The sequence below is a fragment of the Halichoeres trimaculatus genome, unplaced genomic scaffold, assembly GCF_033239565.1.
Source record: "Halichoeres trimaculatus isolate MK-OKI-2021-1 unplaced genomic scaffold, fHalTri1.1 fHalTri1_scaffold_15, whole genome shotgun sequence".
Taxonomy (NCBI): Eukaryota; Metazoa; Chordata; class Actinopteri; order Labriformes; family Labridae; genus Halichoeres; species Halichoeres trimaculatus.
Genome location: NW_027437193.1, coordinates 13,478,440 through 13,495,444, shown reverse-complemented (window position 1 = coordinate 13,495,444; position 17,005 = coordinate 13,478,440). Strand labels below are relative to the sequence as shown.

At 41.0% G+C, this 17,005-nt stretch overlaps 1 protein-coding gene across 2 annotated transcripts in view; it reads left to right on the top strand.

Annotated features, from left to right (window-relative positions):
• The window catches only part of agap3 (ArfGAP with GTPase domain, ankyrin repeat and PH domain 3), a 129,913-nt gene extending 114,853 nt beyond the window's left edge, over positions 1-15,060 (top strand). Inside the window, exons 16-18 of one of the 2 annotated variants that reach the window (XM_074689551.1) lie at positions 964-1,186; positions 11,431-11,686; positions 12,000-15,060. In XM_074689551.1, coding sequence (XP_074545652.1) covers positions 964-1,186; positions 11,431-11,686; positions 12,000-12,230 — 710 coding nt within the window. In that variant the 3' untranslated portion in view covers positions 12,231-15,060. The remainder of the gene's footprint in view (positions 1-963; positions 1,187-11,430; positions 11,687-11,999) is intronic. The other variant, XM_074689552.1, reaches the window with a different exon arrangement.
• Positions 15,061-17,005: the final 1,945 nt, after the last annotated feature.

Sequence of the window (17,005 nt, the reverse complement as noted above, 5' to 3'; positions counted from 1 at the left end):
TCTTTTTAAAAATTACTTTCGTCCACACGCAGCGGGTAAATCCGCCGGTGGGTGCCGCTCTAAGCACGCCAAAGCCATAATGGGCAGTGTTTTCCTGACGTAAAACCAGAGTCAGCCAATCAGAATGAGCCCCCGTCATTCAGCTGACATTTGGGAACCAAAAAACTCAGTTTACCGGCATCCACATGAAACCAGAGTTTTCCAAAATCTTCACTTTGGCTGGAGTTTTCAGAAAACATCGTTTTTAGTGACATAAAACTGCAGTTTCGTGTGGACGACAAGCGTAAACGTATAAAAATATATGCGGTTTCCCAAATAACCGGCTACATGTGGACATGGCCCAAGTCAGTTTTATGATAATATAGTAATAACGACAATAATAATAATCTGTAGTGATTTAACTCCATTTATTTCCAAACTGGTAAAATCTGGCTCAAGGTTTAGATTATGAGTTGTTAAAAACTTGGCAGTTGTGTGCCGCTAAAGTTGCATTAGCAAATGTCTTTGTATGATGTGTGGTAACAGTAACTTTGCTAAGCACCTTATTTTGTCAGATACAGTCTATGAGACACATTTCAGGTTTAATTGTATGTTTCATGCTTTATAAAGAATAATTTTTGGTGAGCTATTGTAACCATTTCTACATGGGAACCTTCGTCTTGTGGAGTAAGAGCCAGCGTCTGTCTTTACCTTGTTCCTGCTTGTTTAATCTTTTCCTAGAATGAATGTACAAACAAAAAGTAATTTCATTCTGAGCTGGTAAAAATCAAACAGTGTTTTTAACGATACAAGTTGAAGCCAAATCCCGGACCCTGTCATTAGAACACCTTCCTATATGAGAGGTGACTGAGATTTACTGAGTTAGCAAGGCCCTCTTGAACAAATATTCTATCCTGTCTGATTTGACAAGGCCTCAATAGTAATGTTTGCTGTTATAATTAATCTCCATCTCCTCTCACACAGATCCAGACTGGGCCAGTCTGAACCTGGGAGCCCTGATGTGCATTGAGTGCTCCGGGATCCACAGAAACTTAGGCACACACTTATCCCGAGTCCGCTCCTTAGACCTGGACGACTGGCCGGTGGAGCTCAGCATGGTGATGACAGCCATCGGTAATGCCATAGCCAACAGTGTGTGGGAGGGTGCTTTGGAGAACTACAACAAGCCAGGAAACGACAGCACCAGGTAAGATTCCTCCTGCAAATAAAGGTGCTGCTTAATGAAGCGCACAGAGATTATAGGATGAGACGGAAACGCTGTCTTCCCTCCATTAGCTGCCATTTATTAGCCTCCTACATTTCAGAACAGGCACTTCACACTACTAAATGCTCCATAAGAAGCACCAGGGGTCCATAAATGTCAGTCTGCTGAGCCAGAGCACGGTACTTTATGTTTGAGTCCACTCTGTACACACTGATCACAGTGCCTCTGTTTTATGTGGCTCACTTTGTTGGCATCTCCAGCCTTCGTCGTCTTACTTTATCCAAGAATTTCTAAAATGCACAGCGAATCAGTGTCACGTGTCTGTCTTCTCTTAACTTGACTTCAAAACTATAACTCATGGTAGGATCATTGTGCATCACATCATGGTGCACTTGTCTGATAGATGCTCCCAAATCAATTAAGTTCATCACTCATCACGTGTGAGCCAATCAAAGAAGATCCTCAATTTCAACAAACTTTGATACCAGATGCACACAGATAAGAGCTGAATATTCAGTAGTCTCCAAAAAAGCTATTTAACATAGATTTTCCTCTGTTGTTTAACTTTAAGATTCTCACATGTAGCTTTCTCTTTTCAAAGTGTATCACTTATATCACATTATGCTTCTTTCCCTGCACCGCCCGCCCCAACTTACCCAACAACTATCTGTTCCCTTTCCTCTAAGCTTCCCAGATCTGGTAGGAGGATTGTTTATCTCTTGGTGACAGGTGAGACCTAGCGTCCCAGTCTGACTAATGACCTGCTGTGTGGCTGTGCAGGTAATTAAGCACACCATTATGGCTAAACCCCACCCCAAGAGCCAAGCCCCGGGGCCCCAAGCTGCCGTGTCACATATCCATCACACAGGGCCAGGTCATCATTCTGTGTGTCACAGCAAAGACTGTCTGTAGGCTCTCCCTGGTGGCATTAGACTGTTTTAACATCACAGTTTTATAACTTTGTTAAAAAAGTAACAAAGAAACATTGATGGTTACTTTATCTTTCTGCAGAGGCAACTTGAAACAAAAACATCCTCAAGATTTTACTCAGAACCATAACTGACAGATTATTTGACACCAAATAGATTGAACGAGATGGATTTCATCTGTGTTATGTCCTGTCATCTTATCTGTTTGCTCAGCACGAACAAAACCGTTGTCCCCAAGTTTCACTAAAATCTGTACAAAGCTGAACAAAAAGTGAAAGAAGAAGTGCCTAATTTCACAGTTTTATTTCCCAGGTGAAACTTTCTGTGTGTTTTTTGATTTCTTTGGTTAATTTCTGTTTGGAAACAGTTTTATAGTAGAGGATCTAATCACCATATGTTTATTTACTGTCAGTTATAGAGTGCTGACAACCACACTTATCTTACTGTGCAAAATAATCAGTTTATACACTAGGGGTGTGAAAACAATAAAACTATAAAATTAAAATTTGACTTAGCAGACATTGAGGGATATGGTACCTTGCTCAAGGGCACCTGGGCAGTGCACAGGAAATCTTGCTTACACCTCTCCAGCTATCAGCCCAATTCTTAACTTTTGTCCAAGCCAGGACTTAAACCAGCAACCCTTTGGCTACAAACCCAAGTCCCTATGGACTGGGCTACTATCTACTGCATAATAAATATAATCTCAAATTATATTTAAATATTTAATTTCTAAACTTGATAATGTGGGCTTTTGTTGTACTGAGCAACATGTTGTGTGATTTACATAAACATCATCTAATTTTTTTTTCTTTGTTAACTGTGTAGAATATCGTAATAAATAACAATATTGTGACACATCGTGATATTTTTGTATCATGACCCTTCTTGCCAATACTTACCCCTGTTACATACACAGGTTACAGAGCTGTTGGTCACTTGCACCAAGTCATGGAAAGATGTCTCTTTGGTTTTGGAGACTTGGAGGCCCACTAGGGGTGGGAGAAAAAAATGATGTTTCAGGATTTTTTAACAATTTTAAATTGTGACTTTTTGTCCATTTTTTAATGTTGAATCCTTCATTTTAGTCTTTGTGTAAAGGCTGGGTTGGAAAAAAGTTAAGAGGTCAGGTTCACTGAATAAATCCTAAAAACTGAGTCATGTCATGTGCATTTTTGGGGAAAATATGGCTCCCGATATAGTCTGTACACATCATAATCACCATTTAACTTTTTCACATGGTATGGTGTTAAAATAGCAATCTAAAAATAAGAATTAAATAAAAAACAGAAAAATTAAAGAATCCAGATTCAGTTCAAATCAACACTCCAGAAATCATAAATAAATTGAATCAGGACAAAAGCTTATCCTCCCAGCCCTAATACCAACAGTTTAAATAAAAGTCTCATGCTGCTAAATGACATTCAGAAGAAAAGCCAGACATCAACTTTAAGATTGACGTCCATAAAGTAATTTTAAATATGAAGACCTGGCACATTTTGGGCATATCTTTATAAAAAGAGGAGGTTAGCACCAAGAAGCTTAGATTAGCTTAGATTATTTATCACTGAAGGGGCCTACGCTCTGATCACATATTGTTTACATGCATACAAAAGTAACAAATTGTTTACATTAATAAGACATAGTGATGTTGCATTGTTTGTGTGGCGACATCAAAATGGTTTAAAGCACAATAACTTCTGCTGTGTTTTTTTTAGCTAAGTCAGGCTCATATTTAATCAATCAACATATTGTCACTCAGAACTTTCTGTGTATACTCAAAGAATCGTGCTTCAATTTGCCGGGAACACTCTGTGGTTGTTTTTCTCGTTCCTCTTGTAGTCCCAGGCCTTATCCTCCTTGAATCTATCCTGCGCTCTCCAGCCAGTTCAGAACTGAATGATGGCCTACAGTTATTTATTGAATGGTATCCGTGCTAAAGTGCTCCACTGTGGACTTGATGAAAGATTATTGATGTTGATTCCTCTCCCTACCACTGTCAGTCCCACGTCGCCCCGGGCAGGAAGGTTCTTCATTGTCTAAAAAATCCGATCTTATCCCGCAGCAGCACCTCCATTAGTTTTCACTGTCAAACCATAAATCTCATTTGCAGCATAACTAATCTCCAGACAAAAAAACAGCAGTTGTAAATATCATATATGGCCACTGGTTATTGAGATGCTGATTATTTTGTTGCTGATAGAACGATGTACCCTTGTGGGGTAAACGTTGCTATCAAATTACTTTGCTGGAGATGAATTGTGTTCACTTTAATGGGATGTAGTTTTATGATTGATCTCTTTTAACTCCATAAATCCTAACTTGACTCTCTGTCTGTCTGTCTGTCTGTGTGTTCTCCTCTTAACGTGTGCAAGGCACATATAAGGATTTTTTAATTGTGTCTCATCTGTGACATGTAGCGGCTTTGTGATGGCACACAGGCAGGCAGTGTGTGTGGCTCCCGAGTCCCGCTAAACATCAGTGACACCTAATCTAAACGATTCAGTAACTACCTGAATATCAACTCAGTGTCTGATTGAATGTCTCCTGCAAGACTAGTTTTACCCCTTTGCATTTTTGAGATTTAACTTAAAGGCATTCATCCACAAGATTGGTTTAGCTTATGATATTCTGAATCCAAAGAGCACACTTTATAGATTTGTCGTTCATATGGTCACAAAGGAACAGGAAAATTACCTATTTACATCAAAATGATTACAGGTAACATGTCAGAAGGCATGTTTGTAACCATGCACGTGTATGTCAACTCATCTAATTTTAGACCTTGTAGAGGAATATGTGCTACCACTGTCTTACATTTTTAATTCTTTTTAAATAAAAGCCATTTGTTGGAAAAGAAAATGTAAGTAGTCAGTATTATTAATGCATTAATTAATGCTTTTATGTTCTTCTCCATCTTGAATGATGTTAAAACTGACTGATGCTTATTTGGATCATCTGCAGCCAATTTTCATTATCTATGACGTCTATAAGTTCTTAAAACTCCTTAGTGATTTTTTTTAACCATCTGGACATTTAAGTGGTTCTAATTGATGTCTTATGGCTGATCTATAAAGAATTTAAAGAACTTATTCAGTGTTTTAATAGAGCTATTAGTCACACTTTAATAACCCATTTATGCAGGATGCCTGATGAAAAAGCAGCACAGACTGCATAAAAAGCAGTAGTCAGACCTGGCTGAGCTACAGTTGGATGTGTCATAATAAATTTGTGCAGCCCTGCATTGTGGCTGATCTCAGCAGTCAGCATATCGGAGGGCAGTTGTTCTTTTAATTAGCACCTGGGAGTCGTTGTGTTTTGCACGTCGGCTCTAATTGCTTGGCATGTTCGTGATAGAAAACACTGCAGACTATTTTGACGGATTATGTGGGGGAGGTCCAACAGCTAGCTTTACACTTATCTTCACACACACACTCGCGCACACACACACACACTCCAGTTCTCATTTGGGGGAGATGTCCTGGAGCGTGGACGGATGTGGACGGCTATCCCTCACTGACGCGGGCCTCTCACTGTCACCCTCTGTAGGCTCCGTGCCGCCCTCGGCCACAGGCAGGTAATAGCTCTGATGAGAGCCCTCCACTTTGTTTCAGAAATAATTTGCCACTCCTGCCGCCTGCAGGGGCTGCGTGGTAATAAAAATGAATCACACCGCTAACCTCTCCAAACCTGGCCCCTGCTGCTTCTTTTAACCCCCTCCGCTCCGGTCTCAGCACCTCTCAGCTTGTCCGCCTGAGATGTTTTGTGGTGTGCGTACCACCAGTGATGCTGCCATTACATCCAGGATTTTTCCACAGTGGCCTCTGTAGTCCACGTTCAAACCCAAAACGCAAAAACGAAGCTTCGGGGCCACTCACAGGTTAGGAGGGCTGTAACGCCAACTCTCAAAAGAGCTTTTAGAATAGCCGGCCTTGCCAGGAGCCCTTGTAGAGGAAGAGTAATTAATTAAGACAAATGAGTGACTGGGTCTTTCCATGTCCTCTCTCTCTCTCTTACACTCTCTAAATGAAACCCACAGGTCAGTAATTAGCCCTGTGTGGGTGAAGTGGGACCACAGTCGCTAATTGCCCACATGCCACGGGGTTTCAGAGCCAGGTAGATGAAGGACTGTTTCGTTATTGCTCAGTCCACTTGCTCCTGCGATTTAGTTTTAATTTCCTCATCCTTACCAAGATTCTCCTCCTCTGATGTCTAGAAAAAAAAAAGATCTGGCACCGTCTCTCCATGAGACAAAGATTTTGTAGGAATGTGAAGCAGGCTGCGTGCATAAGCAGGGCATGTGTTATCGTCCCCTCAGCTTTGTCTGTGAGGCGAGGGGTTCAGCAGGGGTTAACAGCATGAGCATTTAAGGGTGTTAGTCTAGCTGGCACAAAAACACAGCCACTCCATCACAAGGAGTCTGACAACCTCATTAATGTCACAATATATTCAACTCATCCCTTCTGCCTGCCTACGGCACACAGATGCTCTTCTATTGGTCTCTCTTTAGAGCTCCACACAACAACCTTTTGAATTCTGGTCATCTGTTCAGACGGTGCTTTAGATCCTGGAGAAGCTGAATCTATTCCTGTTGTAAAAATATTTGTGTTCATTCTTTTGTGGCTGTTACTCTCAAAGTGGAGTATACCATGTGGACACTGTACCCACTGAACCTTAGGGGGCATTATTTAGCACTTTTGCTGCTGCGTTTACTGTGCTGCTCCTTCATTTCTCGCCCTTAGCAACCTTTGATGCTTTGGGGCCCAGCTTTCTCTCCCTGTTGTGTTCTCTTTTTTCATCTCCGTCGTTCCCCTCTGAGCCCCCTCTCTGTCTTTCTGCTGCTGTCCCTCTTCCTCGCTCTGTGTCTCTTCCCTCCCCTCGGTTTGTGGAAGTGAAGCTGTCGGCTGCATGGGAATCGGTCCCATACGAGTCGCCCACCCCCACTGTGAGTTCTCTTCAGGCTGGTCAAACCCCCCCATCCCAAGACCCCCCTATCCAAGTTTCCAACACCATTTCTCCCCTTCACTGCGTCTATTTGATGTGTCCGCGGTGAATTTGGATCCTGGAGGAAGAGTAGGAGGAGCTGAAGAAGCTTTGATTGTTTAGGAGGACTCTGTGTGTGTGTTTGAAAGATGGCTGGGCAGTGGGACGGACATCCTCCTCTTCCTATGGACCCATGCACCTTTATTACAGGCAGTCACATTGGTCATTCTGGGGCTCCAGCACTGCTGGCTCCGCCCCTGCCGTCTCAGTTTCCCTTCCCTTCTTATAAATTCCCATTCGCCTTTGTCTTTCAGGCTTGACTAATTATCCTTGTTTGTCCCTCTTTATTTGAATGCAGTCATGTGTTCTTGACTCCGTGGGCTGGGTTTAGGAGAATCATTCCGCCATTTGCCACTTAATTAAGTCAGGGTCAGGATCCATTGCTCAACAGAGAGCTGAAAGGACAGAGCTCTAATAGAATTATAAAAGAGGCCTTTCTCTACTGTTAAGGCTGCCTTTATCTAGGTGGGATCTGCGTGGGCAAATGAAAGGGGACACCAGCTCTGGACAGGAGCCCATTTCCACTTTAAACCCAGTTAGCATTTTGATGTTTGCTCACAACTCTAAACCCAGTGACAGGAAGTTAAACATGGATTATCAGCTCCAAGAAATAAAAGGAGATAGTGGTGAAGTAAACCCAGCTTGTGTTTTTGTCAGAAGAGGTAGAGGCATTTTTATTAGAACCTGTAGCTCCCCTCTGTCCCCTCAGCAACAGAGAAATTTAGAACAAGTATGTGCTCGAGGCAGGGTGTGGAAACAGTGTCCGTTAGTGCCCCAGCCTTGATCTGTGTGTGCATGTAAGAGTAGCCATTAGTTCAATTTCCTAACTATCCCCTCCTGCTGAGAAAATTCACTCTCCTTTCCCTCCCCATCTCCTGCCCCGCTCTGTCCTGGTGCTTTGACATGCTAAATCTGCTGATTTTATTTTTCTTCCTCCTGTGGTGAGGAAGTGTCCTTTTCAAGGGTCTCAGTTTTCCCCCCTGACTGTCTAAACCCTTCCCCTGTTTGGCTTGTTTTTCTTTTTCAAACAAAAGACAGAGGCGGGATTACCATTTCACTTCCTTTCACACTCTGGCTTTCAAGTGGCAGGAGTTTAGGAATTTTGAAGAAACCACAGTTTGAATTTTCGTTGTAAAAAAAAAAAACGGATACCACATTAAAGAAGTGTGGTTGGTTTTAAAGCTCAGCATCAGCAGTGACTGAGGCCTTTTTCCCTACACTTTCTTGGGGGCTGATTTTGTAGCCGAGGATAACAAAGTGTCCTCAGGGCTCCTTTCTGAGATGTTGACGTCTTCTTAATGGCTCTCCTCCTCAGCCTTTTTGTTTCACGTCTTGGTGCTAACTTTCTGCCTCATTTAGCTCATATCAATTCACTGGGCTCCACAGAATCAGCATCTCATTCATGGCCGAGCTTTCCGAAACTAAGTTTGGACAAAAGCTCTCAGTGATTGTTTTTAAGCACACTCTGGGTTTTCGTGGGGATTTTTGCCTTAAGGATTAAGACTTTTTTAAGCTTTTGGACATACTTTATCCTCTTAAGCAGAAAGAAAAACTTGTTTTTAAGGAGACCACCGGAAACTGGAGAGGTGGGCGGGACGGCCCCTTCCTGTTCTGGGCAGTCCCCTGGTTCTAAGGCCAATTGATTTGCTAACAGGCTTGTCCACACATAATGACTGAGTAGGGATTGATGGAGGTCTTACACCATAAAACTCTCAGCCGTTGCAATTGCCTGCCATTAGGGCTGTATTGTTGCTCACATAATACCCTCATCCTTAAGAAAAGATTTTCTTATGGTGTAACGGGGTAAAGGACTCTTTCCTCTACAGTTTCTTTGAGGTCACAACAAAAATGCCCCCTCATGGTTATCAACATAATTGCGTTAAGACTGTTTAAAAATATGGGTAAAATTACTTAATGAGGTTCTGCTGGTGTCTCACAGTTAATCAATCTGTGCTCGGGCTCTGATTAAGAGCTGTACATTTTCCATCACATCCTTAACTCCTGCACTTTGAGCCGCTGCCAGGCTCCTCTGTGTAAGACAGACTGCCCTGCGAAGTGAGCCTGGCAGCTGACATATTAGTCTGAAAATGGTTGCTGTCTGTGGTGAGTTGACCGCACTCACACCTACCTGCTAAGGTTGTAATAAAAGAGAGTGACTAATGTTGAACTGGTTCCTGTTGTTAAAACTGCTGCTGGAATTGTAAATGTGCTACTTGGAGGTCACATTATGCACATGGCAAATGGACATGCAGTTTTGAGATTTTCTAGGTGTGTGTCTGTCTGATATTTAGTGAACTTAAGAATGAAAAATGAAGAAAAGTCACTCCTCTTTTAATATGATGCAGAGAGCAAACTGTTTTTTGTCTTTCTTTGTCTTTTTAAAAAAAAATGTGTCACAAGCATCACTGTCACAAAGACGATTAAAACATCAGTAATCCATTGTGTTGTACCTGATGACTTCCAACATGATGTATGTGGACACTGTAGTTAGTCTAAAACAAAACCTTGAATATAGGGCTGGGTAACAAATTAGGTACTTTTATAGGTACCCACTAAATTCTGTCTTTAGCACCGAGTACCAATTTACGTATTATCAAACAGTACCATGTTTTGGTACCTAAACAAGTCCTTGTGACTGTGAGGGAGTGGAAGAGTCGGGGATATTCCATGCTGGACGTGAACACAGCATTGCATATTTATATACTTAGAAATAAATGTGTTAAATTGGAAAAAAAAAATAGATTTTTTTATAAACCAAATATATATTATTAACCACAAACACACACAAAAAAGTTCTGAGAGTTGGTACCATTAAGTACCCATCGCAATTGCCAGGTACCAGGAATCAGTACCATATAATTTCAAATGTCAAAGGTACTCATCCCTTCTTGAATGCATATTCATCTAAAGCAGAAAATAGGTCCCAAGAGACACTTTTTAGCCCCAATTTAGTTAGTATTCAGTTCAAAATAAACATTATTGAGAACATAGTGAAGTCATTTTGTATAATGATTCGTATAATAATAGAATAAATCATAAATATACAAATCCTTGAAACATTACTTCTACCTACCGTTATAGGATTGTACAAGAAATCTGTCTGTGCAGGTAATACTACTTTTTAATTGGGCTGAACTAACTCGTACACATGTAATGATGAACTCATATGATGTTCTGTTATCCATCATGGTTGATTTTGTTAATAAAGGTTTACCGTAGGGGTTTGTCTGTACTGTGATTATGATGAATAAGGATTTAAGTGAATAAGACTGTCACTCCATACTTACTGCTAAGCATCTGCCCGTTGATAGTGAATCCCAGGGGGGCCTTGTCACTCCAGTCCGCGTCCCCACTTCAACTTATCCGCAAAAACCTTCCCCTCTCTGTCACTCACCCACAAATCCAAACAACGGCGTCTTTCTGCTCCTCTTATCACACCGCCTGACAGGGTCACGAGGTTACTGCCACACTGGGCATGCTCAGTCATTCACATATTGATATTGATTTTTTTTCGTCTTTCTTATTTGAACAGTTTGTATGTTGGCAGAGAATGAAACAGGGGTCAAGATGGCGAGCAGTAGATAGAATTCTGCCTCTCTTCAGTCTCTATTCTCTGTTCCGGTCTGGAGTGATGGAGCCCCACATCCCAGCATCCCTCTCTGGCTGCCATTCAGCCCCATCGATCTGACTCAGGGCCCAGCCACCTCCAGGGAGACCAGGGCTAGGAGACACACTGGCTCTTTTGTGGAGGGGATCCACCGGTTAAGACTGACAGCCGACAGAGCTGATAAAAATACGTCCCCCTCCTTCCTGTATTGTCTGCAGCAGACATGCTGTTCAGGATGTGTAACCTTTAGAAAGCTGGCCAGATTCTAACCGTCTCTCTATCGAGTGTAATCACCAAGAGTGGAATGTTGCCCAAAGCGTCACAGCCTTTGGCATTCTCTCATCTCTACAGCCAATCTCACAGTATTATTACCCACTGTGATAGTGAGGGCCAGTGGTTTCCTTTGCTCTAATGGTTTATAAATGTCACTCCAAACCAGCGTGTCTCTTAGGCCAATTACTCTAATACATCCCTTGTGTGCCCAAACTGTACCTTTTGCTTATAGGAATGCCTTTAAATCACTTCCCCTGAAAAATAAGAACAGCACAGATAGTTTGTAGCTCTGCTGCTTTTTTTCACAGCTTGTTTTCCATATCTGAACCTGCCTGACCTGTATTATTCTCTTTCTTCAATTCCTCTCTCTTCAGGGAGGAGAAGGAGCGCTGGATTCGAGCCAAGTATGAGCAGAAGCTGTTCCTGGTGGGACTGCCCCAGTCGGATGTACCCCTGGGGCAGCAGCTGCTTCGGGCGGTGGTGGAGGACGACCTGAGGTTGGTAGTGGTGCTGCTGGCTCATGGCACCAAAGAGGAGGTTAATGAGACCTATGGGGACGGAGATGGACGCACCGCTCTGCACCTCTCTTGTGCGATGGCTAACGTGGTCATCACACAGTTGCTTATCTGGGTGAGTTAGTTTGGCTTTTAATGTGTGAATTGAAAAGTAAAAGGAAAAATTTCCCAACTGTGAGTTATTAACCTCTTCACAATGCAAGAGGTGATAGTTTGTATTTGTAATCTTTCATTATTTGGATTTGTCTTTTTTTTCTGTTTTCAAGGTCAAATTTGTGACTAAAATGGGTTTTTCAATAAGTGTAAAAAGAATAATTTCCTTTAGATAAAGAATGTGAAGAGAGGAAAGAAAAAAACAAAGTGGCAAAATAAAAAGGGTTATAAATAACTGTTTCTGCATCTCAACTTCTTTTACTTTTCCTTCACAGTACGGCGTAGACGTAAAGAGCCGAGATGCTCGCGGTCAGACTCCACTGTCCTACGCTCGGCGAGCTGGCAGTCAGGAGTGCGCCGACATCCTGATTCAGCACGGTTGTCCCAGCGATTCAAGCAGTCTGACATCCGTGCCAACACCCAACATGAGCCGCCGCAACCCCAACCCCAACATCAATAACAACAACGCCCAGTGCGAGCTCAACCGCAGCATCAGCATCATGTAGGACCAGAAGACAGAGAAATAAATCCCTCTCCTGAACCTCTCCTGTGTGCTCCCAGTACTTCTCTGTTTCACACTGTGTAACCCAGATTCAGTACCAATGTAGAGATGTCAGCAGTGATGGACTCATTGTTTATATTTCTATACGCCTCTTTAGGCGTTTGTGGTTCGGACATTGTACATTGTTTGTTTTATATTATTTTTTATGTCTCGTGTATTGAATTCATTCAGTCTTGGTCTGAAATGATCATGATCAGCTTTAAGCTTTTGTTTTTTAAGCGTCAACCAAACAAATGACTCACTTTGGCATTCATACCTACTCCACGAAAAGCATTTCCTTAATGCTTGAACATTTCCCTTTTTCTATGTCTTCCTCATCTGCGACATAAACCGAGTCTGTAATGAGCATGAATGAAAAACTTCTTTTAAATTTCTGAGTCGGATCATAAAAACATAAAAACTGTGAGAAATAGTTTCACAAGTGACAAAACAATGATGTGGGAACAAAACTAAATCTTCCATGATCTCAGTGGCTGTTACAGCTTTAGTAATGATGCATGTCTTCAACACAGCCATCAAACTCTTGATATACTATCCGTATACAAAGGCAAAGCAATTATACTTGAAGAGTCCAAATGATTTAGACACTTAATTCATGGGAAAATGGGTTCGAATCATCAGAAGGGAGATGATTGCTGAATTCCTGTCTGGTGAAAGTGAGTCATTTCCTTCGGCACCCTTATCGGGATCCTCCAGCAAAAGTGCCCATGACTATAAAGGAATTAAGGGGCCTAATGTTTTATGACCATCAAGCCACAGAGCTTTGTAATAGTGCCTCTTCAATCAGAATTCATTCAAACTCAGAGGTTTGATTGAAACTGTGGAACTGCACCATTATGGGGTCTTTGTTGAGGTAATTTTTTGATTGTCAGATCGTCTTAATAATTGTTTGATGTACATTCACACAGTTTCAAACCGTAAACCCTACTGGAATAGTTTTTACGAACGGTACTCCTGAGAGCATTTCTCTTTTTGTTGCTGTGAATTACATATACAGTGCTGTGTGTGTGTGTGTGCATCCATACATAAACGTACTATACGTGTTCGCTTCAGTCTTCGTCTGCGACTGTGTGCAGCAGAGAGAAACTGGGCATTTGTGATGATAAACATCGGAGAGAAGACACCTGGAGTGAACATTTAGGGACATAACTGTGTTTTAATGTACAGACCTCTGTAAAAAGTAGTCTTTGTTCCTTCACCTTAACCCTTATAAGAAAAGTATGGACTTAACTCAGATAGTTAGGGTAAAAAAAAAACAACCTTTTCCTTAAACCTACGTGCCCTCGCCTGTCCTGAGAACCTGTCAGCCTAAATGCAGGGAGTTAACAAGCGACTGAAGAAAAATGCAACACCTAGAGATAAAAATGAGCAAGGAGGGTTATAGAGGGAAGTGTATTTAGTTGAACGCTCTTTGCTTTAATACAAATGTACAGTATTCCACAGACATGATAAGCCAATGCATTTGTAAATTAAATAGGAATTTAGCAAGACTTTAATTCAGGTGGAGTTGGCACAATGTCTACGGTGTATTTTCCCTTCATTCAACTGCCATTATTAAGCTTTTAAAGGTCTTGATTTTATGGGTTTACAAAGGCAGGATGTTTGTTTACAGAACAAGTTTTCTAACTTGGTACCGTATTCTGTTCTTTTCTTTACAGTATTTCTGTTTTCAAAGCTCGTTGTGGTTGAACTTGTGGTTAAAAAAGGATGTTTGTAAAACCAGGAGACAAGGGAACAGTTGTTTCTGGAAGGAAATTTATCCACTTTCTTCACTGAAACCTTTCTTTGTTAAAGACAACAGGTTACTGGCTTAGCCTAGCCTAGCTGGTGTTTAGCAAAACGTTTTTCATGTAACTTCCTTTTAAATACTCAAACTGTCGTTTTTAAAATGTCATTTTTCTTCAGATTTAGTCAACAAGATGTAAAGTTTTAAGCATGGAGTGTGTTCTTATACTTGGTGAGCCAGGCTAACTGTATCATCTGTTGTCAACATAATGCTAGCAGAGCAAAATTAAGCTAACTGCCTCTTGAGAGAGTAGTGTCTTTCTTCTCTTCTTACTCTGTAGAAGAAAGTGAATAAATTACCCTCCTGAGACATCAGAAGTATCCTTTTCAGACATCCCAAAACCTGCCATACATTCATCCACGATAGCTTCATGTTTACTTGTACTGTACAGTGGTACTGGCCTTATTTCTGACTTCTACTTGACCAACGTTTCAGTGTCCGTGAGGATCACTGAGGGGAGTTTAATGTCTATAGGGCTTACCAAAACCCTTATTTGCATACTGTAGATGCTGAAAAACCTCTAAAAACCTGCCTGATTTTTTCCCTTAACACAACATGAAGTGTACATATTAGCTTATTGGTTTTATCGAAGACAAGCTCCTTCTAGAGAAACAAACTAAACTGGTTTTAGGTCAACAGTCCTTTTGACCCCATGAACCATATTTTGATCTGTTGTTTTTGTTTTTCTTCAGGCATATTTTTTAAGGTACTCTGAGTTTGGTCTCCACACTAACCGGCCATCTTTGGTACTTGTGTATAATGATGTACATTTGACATATTTATAATGCAGTATGTAAATATCTTTTTGTTTTATGTTTTTATGTTCAGTTATTTTTCCTATTGTAATTCCTTTTACGTTCAGAACGTGAAACAAAGCAAAAGCTAAAGAGTAACTTGTTGTAGGCTTGGATGCTTGGCTGACTGTTGACCTATTAATAAACACTCAAATAAAACGACGTAGCCTTTCCCTGCATTTAGGGAAACCAACACATTTGTCTTGTCCACGTGTTGTTTTCTCATCGTCCATCTCGCTCCTTCTGCTTCTGCTGATGCCTCGTGACAAAAGTGAGACTACCTTTCAAATTAAAAGCTTCGCTATCTCTGCAACAAGTGCTACCATCACATTTTTCCCTTTTTTCATGTTCATTCATCCAACATTATGGAGAAATTCATCATCACTGGAATACACTCACTGGTGTTAATCCAAAGACAACTCAACCAAGCCTGTCAAGAGGTAAGTGAAGCAACCTCTCTACTTCCTGTCTGTAGGACCCCCCCTTTAAACAGTTGCTGAAAGAGGATTAAGATAAAGACCCAGGCTTAGTGTCAGGCAGCACAACACAGTGGGGAAAAGTGAAAGGTTTCAGTGTTCAGAAGAGTCAAGCCCTCACTAATCCACTTCTTATTTCCTGCTAATCTTGTCTCAGCATATCTCCATCCCCTTCCTCTCTCAGTTGGTCGGTATTGTTTGGGCTTTATCGCCTGGTTTATCTCCTGTGTTTCCTCTTCCTTCCTAGGTGCTGGCTTGACATGGAGCCACAATGCACTGAGTTACACTTAAAAGCCCTGAAAACTCATTTGATGTTATGTCACGTGGTGTTACACCCCCCTGCACCAACCAAGGCTTAGAAATGTTTAGATCAGTCCGATGCGATGATTAGTTGTTTGATAACAGTTTACGAGTACATCCACAGACTGAAGAAAGCACATTTGTGTTTTAAAAGTAATTTGACTACACTTAGAGAGGTTGCTTTTTTATTTCTTTGCATCTCTTCTTGTGGAAAAAATAAAAACAAAAGCTCCATTAAAGATTAGTAATAACTTTATAGCAACAGACCCAAGCTGTGGTCTCAGTAACTTTAATGATTCAGACTTTTCTGGATTTTGTCTTTGCTGATCACAGGGTTACAACAGAAGTAAAAAAAAAAGAAAAAAAAAAAAAGTGGTTTTGCTTACTTGCAAATCACAGAAAAACAGTCAGATGACCTTTGACACATCTCTGCTGCAGATATGCTCTTTATCTTGGACCCAAGCTGTCATCTCTTAAAGTAGCAGCCAACTTCTTAGAGTTTCTGATGTAAAAAATGTGATTAGTGGACAAGAAATTTAAATCAGAATTTAGGTTATTTTAGAAGCAGATAGTTTTAATTCATGAATTAAAAGTTATGTATTATTAGATGACAACAGGATTGCATTACAATGGAATCTGCTTGGTTCCTCCTGCAGTGTTTTACTTTGGTCAATGATACTCTTTGGACTATAAATAGGAACCAAAACACTTATACCAACATTAAAATCCACTCAAGTGTCGACAGATTCAGCATCTTTATGCAGAATCTGTAAAAAGATTTTGGATTTAAATTTACCCTACTTTTACCTCTGTTTTGGTCTCCTCCAGCAAAGTTTCTGGAGCTTTGTACCCAATGAATGTATGACTGCTGTTCACATCCAGCTTCAGATAGTGTCTGCTTTCCCTTGAGATTTTTTCAGAGTAAGCGGTGGTGTTACTTTTTTTAAAGTTCATTTTCTACTATTAGAGAAAGTAAACTAATTTGATCAAGTAGACATAACCCAAAACAAGAAGACAAAAGACAACAAAACGTGCTTTAATGGCTGTGACACAAATTTAGAGGCATAAAAAAGCAACTTTTTCTGCATAAAACTCCTCACTGTGATCCATTGATTTTTAAAAAAGATATTGATTATAGTGGCGCATGGCTGTAGCACCCCATAACAAAAATAAAAAAAAAATGAAGTGCTGTAATTTTTGACCATGACCATGCTTTGCCAGCCCCCGGCCACTTGTGTTTGTTGTGGTGATTTGGGAGCGCTCGCTCACACTACCCTGTGTTTTGACTTTTCATCAGGGCCTGCTAAACAGTGAGGAGGGCTTTCTGCCGCCCACCTCCTCTCAGACAAATTGCCTCCAAGAT